General features: G+C 46.1%; 1 protein-coding gene across 4 annotated transcripts in view; it reads left to right on the top strand.

The window, feature by feature from the left end:
* The window catches only part of RTN1 (reticulon 1), a 143,823-nt gene that overhangs the window by 65,744 nt on the left and 54,558 nt on the right, over window positions 1–23,521 (top strand). For all 4 annotated transcript variants that reach the window (XM_053397796.1, XM_053397715.1, XM_053397871.1 and 1 more), the window contains exon 3: window positions 3,805–4,605. In XM_053397796.1, coding sequence (XP_053253771.1) covers window positions 3,805–4,605 — 801 coding nt within the window. The remainder of the gene's footprint in view (window positions 1–3,804; window positions 4,606–23,521) is intronic.

The raw sequence follows: 23,521 nt of genomic DNA, 5'->3' as shown, positions 1-23,521 counted from the left end.
ACCACTGAGCCTAGGACTTGCCGATCAGAAGGTTGGCGGTTTGAATCCCCGCGACGGGGTGAGCTCCTGTTGCTCGGTCCCTGCTCCTGCCAACCTAGCAGTTCGAAAGCACGTCAAAGTGCAAGTAGATAAATAGATACCGCTCCAGCGGGAAGGTAAACGGTGTTTCCGTGCGCTGCTCTGGTTCGCCAGAAGCGGCTTAGTCATGCTGGCCACATGACCCGGAAGCTGTACGCCGGCTCCCTCGGCCAATAAAGCGAGATGAGCGCCACAACCCCAGAGTCGGTCACGACTGGACCTAATGGTCAGGGGTCCCTTTACCTTTACCTTTACTTCGTAGCATGGATCTAAATACATCTTTTCTGTGGGGATTATTTGTTACGGTGTGAAGCAATTGTGGTCCATGTGGCTCTGTGGTATATATATTAAGCACTGATCCCCATGTGGGAGTTTTTCTGGGGCTGAAGCTTGCATGGAATTAAGGCCATTTGCATCGTCACAGATGCTTCTGAGTGGGCTGTGAGGACTCAGGTGTCAGAACTAAAGGGTCTTGAGAATGCCCTTCTAGCCTTCCCTTTGGGCTTTGGCAAGAGGTGGGCGATATCTGGTTTTCAACATCACAATATATCACCAGCTAAACATCATGACATATCACAATGTCTGAAATAAGGATGGAGTTATGTGGAGCTGCCTTCCTGGTTTTCCCTGCATCGTGATTTTTGCTGGCGCCTGCTCTTGTGATTCGCTGCTTCCTGCGTGAAGTAAGGGAGAACTTAGTCGGCAGGATTAACAGCGGCTGCAGGAATCAAGAGAAGCATTGGCTGGCTTCATGGTTTTCCCCACAGTGTGATTTTTGCATAGCGCATGCACACACACACACACATCATGGTCCGCAATATACATTGACAGATCAAAAATTATGAACCTGGTATCACGATCCAGACTTCACACTGGTTCGGGGCAATATATTGTGCCGCCCTAGATTTGGTGTAGCGTTCTCATTGACGGAGGATACTAATTGGCAGGTGGCAGCCTCAAGAAACTCAACGAGTGCATGGCTTGAATCACAGCCACCTTCTGGTACTCGGGACTGAAGCCTGCCTGGTTTGGCAGCATTGTTAAATTTCTTGTTAAAAGTATAGAGCACAAAATAAATAGTTAAAGCAAAACAGAGATTTTGGGGCAGAGAGATGATTTTGTTTCCCAAGGGCCTGGTGTTCCTTTGGGACTACAACAGCCTCCCTGGGTGTTTGCTTCTACGCACACATTAATAGCTGTAGAATTGTACATCAGCAAGCTGTAACAAAGGCAAGGTGAATGTCCAGTGCTCTCTCCTGTGTCAAGATTGCTCTGGACTTGAGAGCCAGTGTGGTGTAGTGGTTAAGAGCGGTAGTCTCGTAATCTGGGGAACCGGGTTCGTGTCTCCGCTCCTCCACCTGCAGCTGCTGGGTGACCTTGGGCCAGTCACACTTCTTTGAAGTCTCTCAGCCCCACTCACCTCACAGAGTGTTTGTTGTGGGGGAGGAAGGGAAAGGAGAATGTTAGCCGCTTTGAGACTCCTGAAGGGGAGTGAAAGGCGGGATATCAAATCCAAACTCTTCTTCTTCTTCTTCTTCTTCTGGACTTCTTACAGCTCAGAAGCAGGGAAGACTCAAACTCTGGTTGCATCCGTACCATACCTTTATAGCCATTTTAACAGTTGTGGCATAAAAAGGTAAAGGTAAATGGACGCCTGACCATTAGGTCCAGTCGTGGCCGACTCTGGGGTTGCGGCACTCATCTTGCTTTATTGGCTGAGGGAGCCGGCATACAGCTTCCGGGTCATGTGGCCAGCATGACTAAGCCACTTCTGGCGAACCAGAGCAGCGCACGGAAACGCCGTTTACCTTCCTGCCTGAGCGGTACCTATTTATCTACTTGCACATTCGAACTGCTAGGTTGGCAGGAGCAGGGACCGAGCAACGGGAGCTCACCCCGTCGTGGGGATTCGAAGTGCTATAAAGATTCTTGGGAACTGTAATATGTAAGGGGGCTGGGAACTGGGCTTGGGTTGTTGTTGTTGTTGTTATTTGATTATGTATTTTGTGGTTTTATATTCTGATTTTATCCTGTGAACCGTCCTTAGACCTGTGGGTATAGGGCAGTATATAAATTCTAACAACAACAACTGTGGTGTTGTTGTTTTTATTATCATGACTTTTTTTCAGCTGGAACTCACCGGAACTGAGTTCTGGCACCTCTCAGGTGAGCGCCACTGCCATCATAAGAGAACAAAGGAGGTGTTCATATTGAGTTCCAGCACCTCTCTTTCTAGAAAATAGCACTGATTTTTATTACCGTATTTTTCACCCTATAGGACGCACTTTTTCCCCTCTAAAAATGAAAGTGAAATCTGTGTGCGTCCTATGGGGCGAATATAGGCTTTCGCTGAAGCTTCCAGGCTTCAGGAAGCTATCAGCAAGCCTGGGGAGCCTGTGGGAACTCCCGCAGCGCTCCCCACGCTGCGGATAGCAGCCTGCCGCTCGGCGCGCAAGGCACCCTGAAGCAGAGCGCCCCGGGCAGACACCCACAGCGTGGGGAGCCCTGCAGGAGTTCCCACAGGGCTCCCTAGGCTGCGGATAGCAGCCTGCTGCACGGAGCGCAGGGCGCGCTGAAGCAGAGCGCCCGCGATTTGGGCAGACATCGGCCAGCCCCACAAGCTTGGGGGACAGCAGGGAGGCGCAGCGCCGCCACCCCGCTGTTCCCCGACCTGGTTTTTGGGGGGAAATAAAGGGAATTCCCCCCCTTTATTTCCCCCCCAAAAAACTAGGTGCGTCCTATGGGACAGAGCGTCCTATGGGACGAAAAATACGGTATTTATTAAATTTATGTACAGCCCTATACCCACAGTAGCTCTGCGAGGGGTTTCTCCTAACAACTCTCCACATGCTCAACAAACTACAATTCCCAGGATTATTTGGGGAAAACCTTTAAATATATGGTACAGATGGGATCTGTATCACATGTCATTAGGGATGCATGAACATTAGCTGAAAAAACAATTGGCATCCTTGAGTTGTTGTTTTTAAGTGCTTTCTTTGAGTACTTGCAAAAGCTCGAGAGATTTTGCAAGCGTGGGGGAAATGGTTGCTCTCCCTGTCAGCTGTTTTCAAAGTTGCTGTCTTCAACTCTGCCTGTTCAAGCAGAGTTGTCCATGGATTTGAGCAGGCACACCATGAAGGTCCAGAAATGGCTAGAATGAAGCAAGCAGCCACCCCCATCACTGAAGACCCCTTGGGTCAAGAAGTGAGCTCACCTGGGGGCGCTCCAGCAGCCTTAGGGGTGGAGGAAGAGGAGCTTTAGGGTTTGAGAAGAATCGAGGCAAAACGGCCTGCTTGTGGAGTGCTGTGCCCACAGATTCAAGCACCCTTCTTTGAATGCTTCTGTCCCCATCTCTAAACGTAATACATTTTGAAACCCTGCTTCCTACTTGGAATAGTGTTGGAACGAACATTCGTACTTATCTACACACAAAACAAGCTGCTTTATAATTTGAGCACAGCTGTGCTTGCTGGGCCTGATAAGCGCTGTAGTCCAAAACACCAGATTGAGGAAATGCCCAAACTTCTCCAGCACAGATTTCTGAATAATATTTATCAGGTGCTCTTTGCTTCCTGAAGAGACAAAATACAATTTTTGCTAACGTTTTCTCCTTCTCTTTCCCTCTTTTATTCTGTCTCGTTTTCTCCCCACCCTGCTTCTTTGCTCTCCTTCACTCCCCCCCCCATCCCTCCCGCCACCCGGTCATCTCCTTTGAAACCCCAGAAGCTTCTGGCACAGAGGCCCAAGGTAAGGGAAGCCTGTCTGAAGACGAGCTTATCAGTGCCATTAAAGAAGCAAAGGGCTTTTCCCATGAACACCCAGAAGGCCAGAGGTCTCCAGCTGTTGCGCCAGACAAGCAAGGTCCCAAAAAGAAGTTTTCGGAATTTGGAGCCGGCGGACCTCCTGGAGACAACGAAGGGAGCAGCGCCGAGTCTGGCGACTCCGAGATAGAGCTGGTCTCAGAAGACCCGCTGGCCGCTGAGGACGTCCTCCACTCTAATTACATGACCTTCAGCCATGCCGGGGGCCCTCCTCCCTCCCCAGCTTCTCCTTCAATACAGTACAGCATCCTGAGAGAGGAGCGCGAGGCCGAACTGGACAGCGAGCTCATCATCGAGTCGTGCGACGCCTCGTCGGCCTCTGAGGAGAGCCCGAAGCGGGAGCACGACTCGCCCCTGATGAAGCCCGTCATTATGGACATCATCCAAGAAGAGAGCCACTCCAGGAACGAGAACAGCAGGGCTTTAAATTACAACGTAAGCAGCTCGAAGGAGAGCAGGATGAACAGGGAGAATCTCGCGGACTCTGCCGCCTACCTGAAGTGCTCCTTCACCTCGCCCAAAGCGAACCCTGACCCAATGCCTGCTTCGGCTGCTGGCGCCGAAGAGACAAAGGACAAAGTAGCAGAGAAGAAATCGGCCGAGGCGGCAGCAGCCGTTGCCGCAAACAAACCATCATCCAAAGACCCGGCGGCAAGGAGTCCCTGGCCTTCCCCACCGCTCCCGTTCCTAAATAAGCAGAAAGGTAATTTTGTATGTGTGTTTGTTCATCCTTTAAATGAATGCACGTTGGCCAGAATATGAACCGGGCTGGTGGAAGCTAGCTTTGTCTGGTACGCTCCGTGGCATAGCATGGTTTGCCAGTGTCCAGGGCTGTGCAAAAAGGGTGGGTGAGAGGGAAACGGATGGAGTATGCACACGCAATCAACTGCCTAATGGTGTCTGCATCACCCAGGAGATCGCAGCCACAGAGATGAGGAAAGAAACTTGTCTGGAGACAAGTTGTCTGGAGAGGTCAATTCCTGGTTTGGGTGGAGAAGCTGTTTTAAATGGAGCCCAGCAATGGCAGTGTGCAGCCATATTGAGGCAGCACAGGGTGGTAAAATGTTTTGCCCCTAACAATTTTGCACCTGGGGCAACTGTCCCTGTGTTCCCTGCCCCACGCTACGCTACTGAGTACACTGGCCCTCTCTAGTGGATTGTGGCCTGATCCAAGGTGGGTTGCAAAAGGAGCACCACTACTATTATGCAATTGTATGATAAAAGATTAAGAAATGAGTTCCTGAAGGCATTTTTGGGTTAGAAGTGTGTCATGGGTGTGACAGTTTGGAGCTACCCAGTGTAGCAGAAACAGGAGGAATTAGGAGTCTTGTCTTCCCTTGTCTTCAAGGTAAGTACATTCATGTGCTGGGAGAAGTTCTAAACAGAATTGCTTACGACCGAGATGAACTATGGGTGTTGTCTTCAATGTAGCCTGTATCCAAGCTCCTTTTGTTGTTGGTTTGGCCACTTGCTTTTGCAGCATAAAAACAATCCACTTTGCACACGTTCTCAGATACTTTCAGGCGTCCCCATGCTGACCACAAATGGTGTTCCCTTTCAGAAAATCGCCTCTTAATATTACAGTATATTACATATTATTAATATTACCTCGGGTTACAGACGCTTCAGGTTACAGACTCCGCTAACCCAGAAATAGTACCTTGGGTTAAGAACCTTGCTTCAGGATGAGAACAGAAATTGTGTGGCAGCAGCGGGAGGCCCCATTAGCTAAAGTGGTACCTCAAGACAAGAACAGTTTCAGGTTAAGAACGGACCTCCGGAATGAATTAAGTTCTTAACTAGAGGTACCACTGTATTAGCTAAATGCACAAACTGCCACGTTGCATAAACTGCTGCATTAACAGAAAGACAGCCCTGCGGGATCAGGCCCATCCAACCCAGCATCTTGTTCTATCAGTGGCCAACCAGGTGTCTGTTGAGAGTGCCATAGCACTCTCCTGGCCTCTGATTCCTTTAAGCCACACTGGAGATCGTACATAACCATTGTAGTTGGTAGCCATTGATAGCCTGTTGCTCATCTCATGCACAGTGCATGGGAAGATCCAACCTTTCCTTGCTCAGAACAGTCCCTTAGCATGCATGTAGATGGGTAGCAAAAACTTCCTTCCCACATGGACCCCCCTGGCCAAAAGTGCACTTCTGTTGAATTTCTGCTGTGCATATCTTGTTTCTCTTGACTTCTGTTTAGATAGAAAGCTATGAAAGGTACCAAACCCACAAAGAAAATTGTTCAGAGTTGGCTGGTCCATAAACAGTGATTTTTAAAAATAATAATAATAAAAGCAGCAGCTGCGCTAGATTTCCCTGGAGCTTTTGTTCATTATTTCCTAATATACTCTGGGAGCTTTTCCTGTTATCAGCAGTACCATTTGTCAGCTTTTCTTGATACATAGCCAAGATGAAAACCATTATGTTTGCCCATAAAAAGAGAAAAATAGAGCTAAATTCACTCCTGTTGTAAACTGCTTCAAGCTTCGTTAGATAATTTCAGCTTTGGCCAATTTACTAGTCAGGAGCACTAATACTTACCTACCTATCTGCCTTATTCATCTCTTAAAATCCTACTGTTCCTCTTTTGAACTCAAGACAGGACAGTCAGGGGTTCCCTCATTTTATCATGCCAGCCTTGTAAGATAGGATGGGCTGTAAGAGAGGGTGGCTGGCCCAAGGACACCTGGGAGAGTTTATGCCAAGTTTGGGACTTGGACATGTTAGGAACTATAGTTCTGGTAGGGAGAGTGATTTTATGGAACTCTCACTAAACTATAGTTCCCAGAATTTTGGGGGGGCAAGGCAGCCATGGCAAAGTGGCTCAAAACCAAGCCAGTTTGCACTTTTCTCCAAATAATATGAATGACATTTTATGTTGCCTCCACAGCATAGGCAGAAAGGATATCAGCATAATGGTAGTGAATACAGTGGTGTCAGTTTGCGGGATTATATGGGCATTCTTGAGTCAGGTTAACAATTAATTATTTTCAAAAATATCTGACGGGCGAGGGTGAACCCTGGTGAGGCAAGAGGCTTATCTTTCCCTCTCTCTGTGTGTATTTGTGTCTTGTTTCGCATCTTCAAAATTTAATCTGGATTTAATATGGCTTGCTCCAGTCTTGAGAACAGGGTTGCCAACTCTTAGATATTTAATCAGCCTGTTTACTATCGAGTGTTTTGTTATTCGGCAAATAGATGCATTAAAATGCCTATCAGTTGGCACTCCTGTTCTTGAGGCCTAAGCAAGCCATCTCAAATCCAGATTAAAATGTGCAAGTGCAAAACAGAATGTGAGCTATGACACCACTGATGTCCTCATTTGGGAAAGTTGCATCGCATAGAGCTTTGAAAGCTGCCTCTGTTTTTCTGACTGCTGCTCATCGTCTCCTTTTTTCCTCCCGGCCACTTTGCAGTGTGACCTTATTATGAGTTTTGCTTCCGCAGGCCCCAAAACGTGATGGTGAGATGGAAACAGATCTGAGATTTGCAGCAGAGCTCGTTCTTTCTTTTGATCATTTGTTGCCATCCAGTGGCAATGATGAAAAGCGCAGAACTGAACTCTCATACTGTCTAAAACTCTATTCTTATTTTATTATTGTTATCTTTTGTATATTGTTTTATATTTTTTAAGAAAGAAAAAAATCTCAAAGGAGTTTACAACCTGCATTAAAACATCAAACCCAAACAATCCAGAATAAAACATTCCTGAAGGAAGTCAAATATAAAGTGTACATTCAAAACAACATAATGAACACAAAACTCAAATATCATCTTATAAATTTCAAAATAAAATACTGCAAATGAAGGCAACTACAGGCAGAGGGCCTTCTTGGTTGTGGCACCCTCCCTGTGGAACACCTTCCCTTCAGATGTCAAGGAGATAAAGAACTATGCAACTTTTAGAATCTGAAGGCAGCCCTATATCAGGAAGTTTTTAATGTTTGATTATGTTTTAATGTATGCTGTAAGTTGCCCAGAGTGGCTGGGAAACCCAGCCAGATGGGTGGGGTATAAATATCAATATCAATATCATCATCATTCTTATTAAATGCACATTCAATGCAGCAATTTTAACAAAAAAATCTTAAACATTTCAAAATACAACATTGCTAGGGGAAGTCAAATATAGTATGCACATTTTAAAACAGCATAATTGGCAAGAGACAAAAACTTATTATCTTAAGCATAGAACATGTCTGCTTCTGTTGCTGCCAATGGTGGTTCATGGCAGGTGGCGGCTGTGGAAGCTCAGGCTCAATGACCTCAGTCTACGCTAAGAGGCAACCAAGATGCTATCTGGCCTCTTAAGTAGCCTCAGCTTTTGTAGCTGGAGTCAGTCCGAACCCCACCAGGTGGGAAAAGGTCTGCAAGGCAGGGAATAGGTTTTCAGGACTCGCAGCCAATGTTGTATTAGAGAAGTGTACGTATGTCAGTTAAGAAGCAGAGCTATTCCTTTATCATAATAACCTATAGTCTGGATTCTCAAAAATGAGTTTCTTTGGAACAGGGCATCTTGAAGTAGATGTTTACCTGGGCAAATGGTTGTGGTTGTTCTGAGGCAATGCACTAACGTCCTGCATAATTTTGACTGGTTCAGATCTCACAGCCAAACCATGGTTTAGCCTCCAGGACTTAAACTCTCCCCAGTCCTCCCTTTCCATATTCTAATTCTCTTCCTTGCTTCTTTTGTACAATGCACAACGAATATGGTAGTTAGGGTGGAAACCTTAATTCACAATCCAGTTCGAACCCTTGTTTCAAATTCTGGCACAAAATAGTACTGGGGAATAAATATGGAGAACTTTGATATTTTGCTTCAGAGATGTACCTCTGCGAGGGGAACACAGGGTCTCATCTAACATTTTGCAGTACCCTTAAGAAACTACAGCCCCCAGAATTCCTTTGGGGAAGCCATGACTGTTTAAAGTGGCATGATGTGGTCTGTGTTGCTGCTAGCATTGTGATAGATTGATCTGGATTATGATAGGTTGATCAGTGTGGGCATTGTGATTGGCCGATCTGTACTGGTGTCTGGGTTGTGACAGGTTGATCTGTGTCGGCCTAGAACGATGAGTGGATATACTGCTTGCTGACAAGAGCTTTGCTGACACATAGAATAGCTCGGCTTTGCAAATTTTGTGTGTGTGACTTCTTCCTGTTGAATGGTCTCTTTATTTGAAGGTTCATTATTGTTCCACAAGATGTGTATGTCTTTAAGGGCCAGAGCATATAACGTGACCCAGTTTTACAACTGTGAAGCAGTATAGCAGGTGCTGTTAAGTTGTGTTAATTAAGCTGTGTCAGCAATTGGGTATAGTATATAAAGAGCAGCACCTATGGGTATAGTAATTGGGTATAGTATATAAAGAGTGTCAGCAATTGGGTATAGTATATAAAGAGCAGCACCTATAGTATATAAAGAGCAGCAGTACCCTGGTGGATGGGTCATGCTTGTTGATATATTTAATGTAAAAGGAGTTTTTGTTATTAAAACCTTGGCTCGGTCCCTGCTCCTGCCAACCTAGCAGTTCGAAAGGACGTCAAAGTGCAAGTAGATAAATAGGTACCGCTCCAGTGGGAAGGTAAACGGCGTTTCCGTGTGCCGCTCTGGTTCGCCAGAAGCGGCTTAGTCATGCTGGCCACATGACCCAGAAGCTGTACATCGGCTCCCTCGGCTAATAAAGCAAGATGAGCGCCGCAACCCCAGAGTCGGTCACGAGTGGACCTAATGGTCGGGGGACCCTTTACCTTTACCTAAAGTTATTTTGTGTTCCTTGTAATGTGTGGTCTCCCCAGCAAGCTCTCTGCAGTGCAACAAATCTGCAAATAGCCAACACTTCCTTCATGGCCCAGCCCATCTATCAGACTTCTATCTTTCGTAGAATCATAGAATTGTAGAGTTGGAAGGGACCCTGAGGGTCATCCAGTCCAACCCCCTGCAATGCAGGAGTCTCAGCTAAAGCATCCATGACAGATGGGCCTCCAACATCTGCTTGAAAACCTCCAAGGAAGGATTGTCTACCGCCTCCCAAAGGGGACCGTTCCACTGTAGAACAGCTCTTACTCTCAGAAAGTTCTTCCTGATGTGTAGTCGGAATCTCCTTTCTTGTAACTTGAAGCCAACAGTTCGAGTCCTACCTTCCACAGCCAGAGAAAACAACACTAATAATAATAATAATAATAATAATAATAATAATAATAATAATAATAATAATAATTTATTATTTATACCCCACCCATCTGGCTGAGTTTCCCCAGCCATTCTGGGCGGCTCCCAATCAAGTGTTAAAAACAGTACAGCGTTAAATATTAAAAACTTCCCTGAACAGGGATGCCTTAAGATGTCTTCTGAATGTCAGGTAGTTGTTTATCTCTTTGACATCTGATGGGAGGGCGTTCCACAGGGCGGGTGCCACTACCGAGAAGGCCCTCTGCCTGGTTCCCTGTAACTTGGCCTCTCGCAATGAGGGAACCACCAGAAGGCCCTCGGCGCTGGATCTCAGTGTCCGGGCTGAACGATGGGGGTGGAGATGCTCCTTCAGGTATACACCGGCCCTCAGGGCAACACTGCAGAGGATGCAAAGCCTGTGCGCCGCCATTCTTAACATTGTATTCCCTCCCCTGCATGTCTCATTCTGCCCTCCTGGCAGAAATGCAGCAACTTATTCCTGAGGATACTCCTTTGTGGTCTTTCTAAGAAGGAAGTTCTCCCAGTGCAGACACCTTGCCTATCAAAGTGGCAGGGGTTTCCCCAAGTGAAGTAATGATGCATTTGCATCTTTGGTAGAAAACCTGCTTTGCTTGTAGAGCTTCTTATATTCAATCAGTACGTTTCTGAGCACAATTCAAAGTGTTGGTGCTGACCTTTAAAGCCCTAAATGGCCTCTGCCCAGTATACCTGAAGGAGCGTCTCCACCTCCATCGTTCAGCCCGGACACGGAGGTCCAGCTCCAAGGGCCTTCTGGCGGTTCCCTCACTGCGAGAAGTGAGGTTACAGGGAACCAGGCAGAGGGCCTTCCTGGTGGTGGCACCCGCCCTGTGGAAGGCCCTCCCATCAGATGTCAAGGAAATAAACAACTATCTGATGTTTAGAAGACATCTGAAGGCAGCCCTCTTTAGGGAAGTTTTTAATGGCTGATGTTTTCTCGTGTTTTTTAATGGCTGATGTTTTCTCGTGTTGTATCATTTTACTGTTGTTAGCCGCTCTGAGCCCGGCTTCGGCTGGGGAGGGCGGGATATAAATAAATTATTACTATTATTATTATACTATTCTGTTGGGAGCCGCCCAAAGTGACTGGGGAAACCCAGCCAGATGGGTGGGATATAAATAATAAATTATTATTATTATTATTTATTTATTATTATTATTATTATTAATCTTTAAGCTACACCCTGGCTGTGCCTGCAATAACCAAATTGGACTTATTTTGGGGAAAACGTTTGTTATTCCACCCCCCGTAAAGAGTGCCTGTAGCCCATGTAAAGTATAATATCACTAGTGTACCCACTTTGTTTCTTTGACAGAGACTCTGGCCTTTTTAGCAGGAATTCAACTGGTGCAGTTTCCCCAGGATGGAGATGCAATGGGAAATGCTGTTCCTGATGAATATCTGCCTGCCATTGAGCTGTTAAAAGTACAGGTCCTCTGTCAGGCAAAAGTGAGCAATGGCGACTGCCATCTGAGGTCTGTTAGTCCCTCTGCAAACAAACAAGCAAAAAAACAGCTGCCACAAATGGAAAATGTAAAAGGACCAACGAGTTCTATTGCTTGGGAAATTTCTCCTTATTGCTCATTCCTTTTAAAATAATTTTCTTTCCTGCACCTTCTATTATTAACTAGCATTTTCCTGAAGGCACAAATACACAAACAAAAAAGATAAAACATACAATTGAAAAATTAAAAAATGCAAAAAAAAGGAAGATTCAAAACCAGAGGCGGCAGCACAGCAGTTTAAAAAGGGGAAAACAACATTCAGAAAGAAGAGATATTCTGTTTATTGCCATGTTATTCTGGCAGAAGAGGAACAACTCCACTTCTTTTCACAAGATAAAAAAAACTCAGGGTTGAAGGAAACATTGGCACCAGTTTGAAATACTACACTTCTCCAGTGCCATTTTAAACAAAGGCACACTGAGGTGTGGTCCGTCGCAGTTCCCTGAAAAGTGTACCTGCATGCAAACATCTGTTGATCACATCAGCGCCTTAATTTTTAGGTATACAGTGATACCTCAGGTTACATACGCCTCAGGTTACATACGCCTCAGGTTACAGACTCCGCTAACCCAGAAATAGTGCTTCAGGTTAGGAACTTTGCTTCAGGATAAGAACAGAAATCGGGCTCTGGTGGTGCGGCGGCAGCTGGAGGCCCCATTAGCTAAAGTGGTGCTTCAGGTTAATAACAGTTTCAGGTTAAGAACGGACCTCCGGAACGAATTAAGTACTTAACCCGAGGTACCACTGTACCTTGCAACTGCAAACAAAGATCTAGGGTGGCCATGTTTTGAAAGGCATGAAAGAGGACACATTTGCCGTCTTCTACTTTTAACTGTGAATCACTATGACGAGTCTCATTTTACATACCCTTGAAAAGGAGGGTGTGTCCTGGAAAAAGAGGACATATGGCAACCCTGACGCAAACAAAACCTTAAGAACATCAGGCAACCCTTCCTTAAACCCTGGGTATCTGCTGCCAGTCATTGTAGAGACAATACTTATCTAGTTGTATGAAGTGCGACGCGACTCGATAAAAAGCAACTGCCTTGTGTTTCTGAAACTTGGGAAGGTGCTTAAAAAGGGGTGGAGGCATGTAGAGAATTTGCCCAAATCCAGACTTATTGCTTTACTGAGCTTTATGATTTGGATTTCTGGTCTGAGTCTGGAAGGTGAGGGGAAGAGCTGGTTTGCTTTGCAGCATCCAGATGTGATTCTTACCCATTTCTTTTATATTTTTATATTTTTTACATTTTAATATTTTAATGTTCTATTATTTTAATGTTGTATTTTATTTTTGTTTTTAAGTTGTAATCATTCTTCTTGTTTTTATTATTGCTTGTAAGCTGCTCTGAGCCCGACCTTGGCTGGGGAGGGCGGGGTATAAATAAAAAATTATTATTATTATTATCTTTTATTTGCTCATAACGGTGTACAATGAGCTCCTGCATCTTTTCCCCCAGGGGAAACCCTCAAGAGCCAACCCACCCCAAAGATCTTATTTCCTTTCTTTCCACTCGCTGTTATTATTTATTAAATTTCTGGTCCGCACTTTCTCCCAAAGGAGCCTAGGAGGGCAAACAGTGGAGCAAAACATTTAAAAAAAAAAGATTAAAAACATTTAAGAACCTATAACTTCGGAACAGAGATATTGGAAAAGGAGGGCTGCAAAGCTTGTATATAAGTCTGTTTATAGATAGCTCGCCTACCTAGGGGGTTGCTGCTGTTACCATGGAGAAGCGGAATTTTGAAGCTTCGCGGTGCGGCCTGTTTTGCAGAGGTTGTCTGAGATTTCATTTTTCGCAGGAGTGGCTTTGTTTGCTACAATCGTGCCTGAACAATACCAGCATCTCTCCTGACAAATAAAAATTTGTGGGTGCAGAATGAGATGTTTTGCTAGGATGTTTGAGCAAACACTTGAGGCTGGATTCCGTCGCCTGCGTGTTTTCTAAGTAGGCTGGCTTTGTAATCGGCGGCAAAGCTGTAACCGAGCTCAGAGCAGAAGGGATCCTTAGCTTAATATTTCGGAACCATCTGCTGCCAGCGCTCCTGCATTCTGGCCCCATCTGGTTTACTTTTTATAGCGCTTGAATAACTATAGCGGAGAGGAACCCCCTCTTTATTTGAGGCAGTTTTGCAAAGCTTTTGCCTTCAAAGGAAACCATTTCTGGGTCAACCTGGCTGCTGAGGAACTCCTGGGCTTCTCACATATTCATCCTGTGCATTGCAGAGAATTTGGGGAGTGTTGGGTCAGCAGCAATGCCCACATTGTCTTGCTAAGGCCTCATGCTCTGTTGCCCCACAAATGCACCAAAGGGTCCACTCAGTACTGTAGGTGTACCCCTGTAGGGGGAAATGGCAGTAGTGGGCATGCTGGCTCTCAGAGGAAACATATCAATCTCTACTGTTCTTCTCGTGGACGGAGTTGCCATTATGTTAGGGTCTCCCACAGATCACAGTTTGAAAGTCACCATGCTAAATATTTTGACTCATCTCCAGCCTTTATTATGGTCCAGAGACCCAACAAATCATTGCAAAGCAATACACAATTCATACAGTCTACCTCCAGGTTAAACAAGCATTTTGTTCAGAATATAGGGGTCATTTGTTCTTGCAACCACCGATAAAAACTTTGCCACTGCTAATGTTCTAGCATTTGTCTGGTCTTCCAGTAGGAACCTGATATAGTGAGCCTCTGATTTTCCCGGGAAAGGTACCAGCAAGGGTAGTATCAGTTCAGCTCTGGCTTTCTCATATTTTGCACAATGCAACAAAATATGTTTTATGGAATCGATGTCTTGAGCACACAAGCAAAGTCTGTCCTGGTAGGGAACTCCTCTCAAAATATTATGACTCAGTTCTCAGTCAAGTCTATGATGTGACGCCTTACACAGGTCTCAGGCTGCTGTAAGACCGTAACAGATTGGAGAACTGGCCCTAAACTAACAAAATGGATTTCAGTAGGGACAAATGTCAGGCTCTGTACTTAGGCAGGAAGAACCAGCTGCACAAATATAAGATGTTGGACACCTGGACTGCCAGTAGTACATGCGAAAAGGATCTGGGGGTCTTAATGGACCTCAAGTTTAACGTGAGTCAGCGGTGTGACACAGTAGCAAAAAAAAAAAAAAAGAGGCTAATGTTATTCAAGGCTGCATCAACAGAAGTCTAGTGTCCAGGTCAAGGGAAGTCATAGTATCTCTCTTTTCTTCCCTTGTCAGACCACATCTGGAATGCTGTGCCCAGTTCTGAGCATCACAGTTTAAGAAGGATATTGACAAGCTGGAAGGTGTGCAGAGGAGGGCGACCAAGATGATTAAGGGTCTGGAAACCAAGCGTTCCTTATGAGGAACGGTTGAGGGAGTTTGGTATATTTAACCTGGGAAAGAGGAGACGGAGAGGAGATGTGATAGCAACTTCAAATATCTAAAGGGCTGGTGATGTTTTCTTCTGCTCCGGAGGGTAGGATCCAGACAAATGGCTATAAATGGCAAGAAAGGAATTTCCGACTAAGCATCAGGAAGAGCTTTCTGATGGTAAGAGCTGTTCGACAGTGGAACGGTCTCCCATAGGTCAGTGGTGGACTCTCATTCTTTCAAGGATTTGACTTGGAGTCCTCAATCTCACCCCCTTGAAGAAAGAGGATCCTATCCCAGTGTCATAGTTTCGCCATCAGGACTATGTCTCCAGCTCACACACCTCCTCTGACCCCCTCCCTCCAGGTTTGAGGGAACCTTCAGCAAAGGGATCCCTGGTGGACCACCTTCTCCAGATGTTGACAGTGATTAATTACATTGATAAGGTAAAGGTAAAGGGACCTCTGCCCATTAGGTCCAGTCGTGGCCGACTCTGGGGTTGTGGTGCTCATCTCGCTTTATTGGCTGAGGGAGCCGGCGTACAGCTTCCGGGTCATGTGGCCAGCATGACTAAGCCGCTTCTTGCGAACCAGAGCAGCACACGGAAATGCCGTTTTACCTTCCCACTGGAGCGGTACCTATTTATCTACTTGCACTTTGACATGCTTTCGAACTGCTAGGTTGGCAGGAGCAGGGACCGAGCAACGGGAGCTCACCCTGTGGCGGGGATTCGAACCGCCGACCTTCTGATCGGCAAGTCCTAGGCTCTGTGGTTTAACCCACAGCGCCACCCACGTCTCTGCATTACATTGATACCCCACCATTTTCTCCAGGGAGCTATATGTGGCATGCCTAGCTCTCCTCCTCTTCATTTTAGCACAACAACCCTGTGAGGTAGGTTAGGCTAAGAGGCAGTGACTGGTCCAAGGTCACTCATTGAGCTTGATGGCTGGGTGGGAATTTGAACCTTGGTCTCTCTGGTCTTAGTCTCTAACGCTACACCGCATTGGCTCAGGAACAAGGTCAAGGCATGGTCCCTGACCTTTGCACATGGACCAAACCTACGCGTCTCTCTATTGGTTGTGGACGGTCAGTTTTGAATGCTGGCACTCTAACCTGCAACTCAGCGTGGCATAAGCCAAGTTGAGAGTGGTTCTGAGCATGTGCAGAGTGCCTTCCCTCTCAGCCAGACCCAACACACCTGGGACTGGAGTGTGGAGGTGGCAGGAGTCGGGTGTGAAGTCCAGGGAGCCACATCTATCACAACATCAGTACAGTCACACTTGCCACAGTTGGGGATTGACCTGGCAGGTGTCTCCAGCTTCAGCTACAGGGGAAGGTGCTGATATCTCTTGAAAGAACTTATTTGTTCCCTGGGCATCGTTTTCCTGTTTAGCAACCCTTAGCCACAAAGCACACGCTTCAGTCCATTCTTAAAAGGGATGGAAGTAATTTTTCCTGCATCGCTGTGTGTCTTCAAGGAACAATTGCACTTAAAATATATCCTGCAAACTGGAGGCCTTGCATTTGTCCCTGCTGGCATTCAGGCTGATGTGTGACAAAGCATCACGCTTTATCTGATGTCGTTGAAGGGCAGCTCATTTATTCGTTTTGAAAGTAATGTTGGCTGCCAGTTTCTACTGCAGCTTCGCCCCTAAACAATCTGTCTCCCCCTTTCTCATGATTAAGAGACACGTCACCTGATACAGATCAACCAGGAAGCCCAAGGAGAAGAGGGACAATGAATAGCTCCAGTTAATGCCATGATTGCCATCATACACACCCTATTAGAAACGGGATAGGGGGGGTTGAGTGCATATGTGTGTAAATGTATGCGCATGAACACTAAGGCACTGTGTGGTGTATATCTGGTGATGGAAGTTTCATTTGTTGGTAATGTGTGACAGTTGTGTTTTTCTGCTACGTAACAGCTGGTGAGCCAGGGTGGTGTAGTGGTTCAGAGCAGTGAACTTGTAATCTGGTGAACCGGGTTCGCTTCCCCGCTCTTCCACATGCAGCTGCTGGGTGACCTTGGGCTGCTCACACTTCTCTGAAGTCTCTCAGCCCCACTCACCTCACAGAGTGTTTGTTGTGGGGGAGGAAGGGAAAGGAGAATGTTAGCCGCTTTGAGACTCCTTAAAGGGAGTGAAAGGCAGGATATCAAATCCAAACTCCTCCTCCTCTTCTTCTTCTTCTTCTTCTTCTTCTTCTTCTTCTTCTTCTTCTTCTTCTATTTGGCTTTTGAGTCAGTGCAGTACAGATTATTGGAGAGTAAATGAAAGCAGCAAGCCTCAAAGAGCCTTCAGCGATGTTTAATTGTGTGGCAGCGAGTGATCTTCGGTACGAGACTAGGTGTGTGATGTCCCTAGTTTCATCTTTGAAACACTGGGCAGCATGCAGAGACCACTTGCAGTTTACAGCAGGGATGGGGAACTTGAATAGCCCTCAAGATGTTGCTCGATGGACTAGATCAGGGTTCCCCAAACTTTGATTTCCAGCTATTGTTGGACTACACTTCCCATCATCCCTAGCTAGCAGGACCAGTGGTCGGGGATGATGGGAACTGTAGTCCAAAAAACAGCTGGATACCCAAGTTTTGGAAACCCTGGACTAGATTATTTTTGTGGTCCCATCCAACTGTATAGTTATATGATTCTATGACTACAAATCCATCATCCATAACCATTTGCCCATCTGACAACAATTGGTTCCCCATACCAGCCCTAGTTTAAGAAAAAGGTCATGCTACAATCAACCTGTTAGTCTTTAAGGTTTCTGTGCTGTTTTGATTTGTTTCTTACATTTGTATCTTTTCCTTCTTCTGTCCAAGGCAGCAGACTTGTTTTCCTAGGTCAGGTATGGCCATATTTGGGCCTCCAGCTGTTTTGGGCCTACAACTCCCATCATCCCTAGCTAACAGGACCAGTGGTCAGGGATGATGGGAATTGTAGTCCCAAAACAGCTGGCGGGCCAGGTTTGGCCGTGCCTGTCCTAGGTGGTCACCCACTCAGGTAGTGACCAGACCCAAACCTGGAAGTTCTGTTGATGGGGACATGAGATGAGACCTTCTCTGTGCCTTCACCTAATTCACAGAGGCCAGCAAGGCCTTATGAGGAAGTCCACCAATCCCCCATCCCTCATTTAGTGGGGTTTCTTACTGATAGATGTACGTCATAAATTTCACCCCCCTTTTTTGCTAGTATGTGAATAAATTAACAAGTATTTTGGGTCGCCGACCAAGTTTGCTTACTATCTCATGGTAAGTTTGGCCTAGGATAGAAAAGTTGTACCACAGAGACAGTAAAGAGGCGAAACATATTGTGCGATATATTGTGTGTGTAGAGAGAGGGAGAGAGAAGTGCATTTCATACCCTGGTGAGCTGATCAATAAGTTTGCTGGTTGAGCTGACACAATAGAAATAAGACCAGCTAGTGAACTGGAAATGAATTTGAATGTGCTCCATCTCTTGGTTAAGCTACTAAAACATGGAGATGGCTGTCTTCCGTTTACCTCTCAGCAAGGGTTAGGGGGAGAAACCGAATTCAGATTTCATTTAAAGGTGGCCCTACTTAATTTGCACTTTATGGAACAACACACAAACCAAAAGACAGGCATATTTCTAAATTGACATGTCTTTGAATATTGCAGTGACGTTCCCAGCCAAGTAACAGGTATGAAACTGGGTATTCTGGGCTGAAGTGTCCATTAAAAACTGCATATATTCGAGTAAATAACATGTAAAATTCATTGTTTTGGGAGAAATTGCTTTGCAAAAATTTGTATATTAGGCAGAAATGCATATGAATGTGTATATTAGCAAAAATTTATACTGAAACACTGATGAATTTTCATTATATATATATATATTTTAATTGCAAACTGATGTGGAAGTGCAGAGACTGTAAAAGTGGAAAACTGAGAGAAACTCGGATGGACAGATTTGCCAATTCTTACACTCACCCTTACTTTGAACCTCTTCCCTTAAAACACGCTCTCTTGGACACACTGTAGTCGGCTTTGTCAATGTCATTCTTAAAATGTGGCCTTCAGAGCTGGACCCACTACTGTCGCTGTGGCCTCTGGTTGGTGCTGCACAGAGCTGTTGTTTTTCTTGTGACCTGGACACTTTGCTTCAGTTTATGCATCCTAAGAGTCCATTAGCTTTTTAAGCGGTGCTCTTGGTTTTGAGAGAGCATGGAGGAAAGGTCAGCCCAAAGGCAAGGCAGAAACCCTGGGAGACACATCATTTTAAGACCTCGCTCAAAACCTCCACTTATCTCCACAAACTTGCCTCTAATTGGATTGTTTTGAGGAGTGACTGGGAGAAATTCATACAGGCTGCCAGAGTCCTTGTAAAAAGAAAGGAAGGAAGGAAATCAATACGAATGCAGTAATCCTGGTAGCCAATTACTTTAGGTGGTTTGAAAGCAATCCAGCCTCCCTTTTTTTCTAATTAACAGGATACCTGGCCAAACAGGCTCAGTATTATTTACTTTGTATATCCACCACTAAATGCTTGCTTATAGTATATGTGCTTTTCAGTTTACAATTTGCAGTTTATGCTTTTAGCTTATTCCAGAAACGTCACGTAGCCATTTGATTCTGCCACACCCATTCCACACCTTTGCTGATTGAGTGAAAGGGGCTTTTTGCACCTGCAGGTAAGTAAAGCCCTCTCGTGTTCAGTGAACATTTGGAAAAAATATATTTTGGGGGGGGGGGTCAGGGGGTTGCTTTTTATCCCCGTGTTTTCATTTCAAAGTCCAAACAGAACATTCACCTGTTCAACTGTACACACATAGCTTCTGCACTGTCAATCGGAGAACAACCTTTTTCAGCATTTAGGCAAATTCATGGGCGATAAGACTGTCAAAGACCACTAGCTTAAGTACCTTAAGTACTGGAAGTCTAGCTCTTAGCATCCGTCTGCCTTGAGAGACAATGGAGGGAACCTCTGGAGAGAAGTCAAACTGCTGCATTAACTAAGTGATCTCCCTGGGGCGAAAGCCTGCTTAGCATGCATGGAGGTTCTGGGCTGCCCAGATGACTGCCCTCTTAGCCTTGCTGATGTGGTCCAAAGGAAAGCAGAGCAATACGCTTGGCCCTAGCTTGGCTGCAGGAGTTGCTGGAAGGAGGTGTACAAGGCACCATTTCACCATCTTAGGGACTCCTCTCCAGATTTGTGTAGGGTTTACTCCTTAGCCTTTTCTTCTCCCGAAGATATCCTGTAAGGCAGTGTATGTTTAGGATCGAGTTTTCCTTCCTTCCGTCTAGATGAGTTACCTTCCCAGGTGGATGAGCCCCACCTGCCCCTCACTTCCCTCTGCAGCCTTTCTCAACCTGTGGGTCCCCAGATGTTGTTGGACTACAACTCCCATCATTCCTAGCTAGCAAGGCCAGAGCTCAGGGATGATGGGAGTTGTAGTCCAACAACATCTGGGGACCCACAGGTTGAGAACCGCTGCTCCACAGCATGTGCAGAAACCGCCTTCTTGACCGTTGGACCCACTATTGGTCTCGTCCACTCAATCCACCGGAGCCTGTCTTTGCATGGAGGGGAAATCCCTAATTAACTGAGGCTTTGAGATCCATCAGCTACCCTCACCTGGTTTATCTGGCCGGTCGAAGCTGTTTCCTGGGGTGTGGCTGCTGTCACATGCTGGCAGCTTCTAGCAGCTACAGGTGAGAGGTGAGTGCAGGTTGGGGACCAAAGGTGGACAAATTACCCCAGAAGGAGCACCATGTGTCCCCCACCAGAGGTACTACCCCTCCCCTGTTGTTTAGTCGTTTAGTCGTGTCCGACTCTTCGTGACCCCATGGACCAGAGCACGCCAGGCACCTCTGTCCTCCACTACCTCCCGCAGTTTGGTCAGACTCATGCTGGTAACCTCGAAAACACTATCCAGCCATCTCGTCCTCTGTCGTCCCCTTCTCCTTGTGCCCTCCATCTTTCCCAGCATCAGTGTCTTCTCCAGGGAGTCTTCTCTTCTCATGAGGTGGCCAAAGTACTGGAGCCTCAGCTTCATGATCTGTCCTTCCAGTGAGCACTCAGGGCTGATTTCCTTAAGAATGGATGCGTTTGATCTTCTTGCAGTCCATGGGACTCTCCAGAGTCTCCTCCAGCACCAAAATTCAAAAGCATCAATTCTTTGGCGATCAGCCTTCTTTATGGTCCAACCCCTCCCCTGACACCCTACCAAATTCTGGCTTCCACGCCTTAGCATTACAGTTTCATTTGTCACCCACTGCAGTTATCTGACTCATCTTAGGCCCTTACATCTACACATTGTGATGACTTAGAAAACTCCATATGGTAGCCTTCCAAACGATTCAGGTCATCACACCAAAATAACCCAGTTACTTAACTAAAATTTCAATGTTATTAATCATCTGAAACGTACTCTGTAGCATGGCATCCTCCCCCCCCCCAAAAAAATACGTGCATAGATGCCTTTAGACATGTAACTCCAATTTGTCCCTGAATCTTTTTTTTTTTTTTATGCCCTAGTTTGCATTCTGTTTCACACATCCTTTTAAACGCCGGTTCTGCTGCTTAATCTCATTTCAAAACTTCTCTTCGCTGAATTCCGTGAGCTGCTTATCAGACCATAAGCCTAATCTATCATTTGTAATTAATTTTTCCCCCCTCCTATGCTTCCTTCTGCAACTTGGGCCGTTAGATAATGGCGTCATCTCCAAGGTCATTTCATCAGCTCAAAGAAAAACAGACGTGACCATCTAATATTAGGAACCCCCACTTCCTTTTCTTCTCATTGTTTTTCTCTCTTTGCCACACAGCTACTGTTGAGCTGCTTTGATTTTCTTTCTTTCCCCAACCTGGTGCCGCCCTGATGTTCCTGGTCTACAATTCCCATAATCCTTGACCATCGGCCATACTGACTAGAACTGATGGTAATTGTAGTCCAAAGCATCTGAAACGCACCAGCTTGGGAAGGCTGCTCTGAACCATTGCCTTCCCCACTTCATATCTTGCCAATAGCTGTGGGTTGCAGTAATGGTAAAAATTGTCTCTTTGTAGGGAACTAGCCCTCTGGAAAATACTCTGCCTGGATCATGGCATGGAATCATTCTAAGGGTGCTTCCAGAACAACCTATTTATTGAGCATTCAGCCTGGTCAGTTTGCAAGGAAATTAAACAACGTGAATGAGCATTCGTCGTGGTTTGTTTACGGGGAGGTTAGATGGTGTTGGGTCAAAACAAGCGTTACCCAGTGCTTTCCAGTGCAGTTCCCCATAAGTGCCCTTGTTGCAAAAATTCTGATCTTTTGAGGAAGCTCAAAACCTCCCAGTCGGCTATAATTGTTCCGCCTGAATTTGCCAGTATGTAATTGAATCGCATCCTGTAAAATTCCAGCAGTGTGGAAGCGTGCTAAAAGACCCAAATCGCGATGTTGTATTTGTGTAGAACATCCTTCCCCAGTGACCATGTCAGGGACTGGTTGGATGCTGGGAATGGTGGGAGAAACCACTTGGGGGATCGCAAAGGGAGGAGGGCTCAGAGCCAGGGGAGTGGTGGTGGGACGATGATGAGTGGTCAAAGGGAAAAGAGGATATCTGTGACTTAGCTGTACATAGCAGCTAAATCAAAAGGGGTGTGTTTATGTGTGTGTAACTCTTTGTTGACAACACCGGACGTGTGCTTGATGGGAACTTGAGATGGGAACCTGCAGCTTTCCAGATATTGCTGGACTGCAACTCCCATCATCCCTGGTTCCCCACCCCTGCTCTATTCAATAAAGAGAAAGAGTCTGTGAAACTGCTGTGGACCTCCCCACCACTCGAGCAAAGAAGGAGCGAAGAACAGTACAGTCATACCTCTTGTTAAGTTTGGTTTGGGTTACATCTTTTCAGGTTGCGTACCGTGGTGACCCAGAAGTACCGGAAAGGGTTATTTCTGGGTTTCACTGCTCGCGCATGCACAGACACTCAAAATGACGTCACACGCATGCGCAGAAGTGGCAAATCATGACCCGCAGACATGCAGACGCGGGTTGTGTTCTGCTCATGTTGCGAATGGGGCTCCGGAACGGATCCTGTTCGCAACCAGAGGTACCACTGTACAGGTTTCCATGGGGGGGGGGATGTGTCTGGAGCTCCACTAGACCGGATTCCTTGTTCCCTGCAGATAGGAAGGCTCCCTGCCTGCTGTTACCGCTCCTCTATTCACTTTAAGGAAGAGATGGCTTCGCTCGTAACCAAGGGAGGCTGAAGGAGGGGTGCCCAGTGCAGCGAAGTAAACAGAGAGGCCCACTAGCACAAGATCTCTGAATCTAAGACATTTTGTTCCACTTGTGGCCTGGAATAAAAGAAAAGCTCCTTAAAAGAGGGGGGCGCCTTCCGAGTGGATGCGCATGACACCCATCTGAACTCTTGATTAATTTCTAGCCATGTTTCCATGGAAGCAGAAGAGGGAATTGACAAGTGATGGCTGCAGTTCTGAGCTTGTTTTTTGTGTGGCTGGCTGCTGTGGCTTCTGATTATTCCAAGCAGAACTGTGTTTTAGCTTTAAAAGAAACAC

This window comes from Podarcis raffonei, chromosome 1 (genome assembly GCF_027172205.1).
Source record: "Podarcis raffonei isolate rPodRaf1 chromosome 1, rPodRaf1.pri, whole genome shotgun sequence".
NCBI lineage: Eukaryota > Metazoa > Chordata > Lepidosauria > Squamata > Lacertidae > Podarcis > Podarcis raffonei.
Note: the sequence above shows the minus strand (reverse complement) of the source record. Positions and strands in the feature narration are given on the sequence as shown.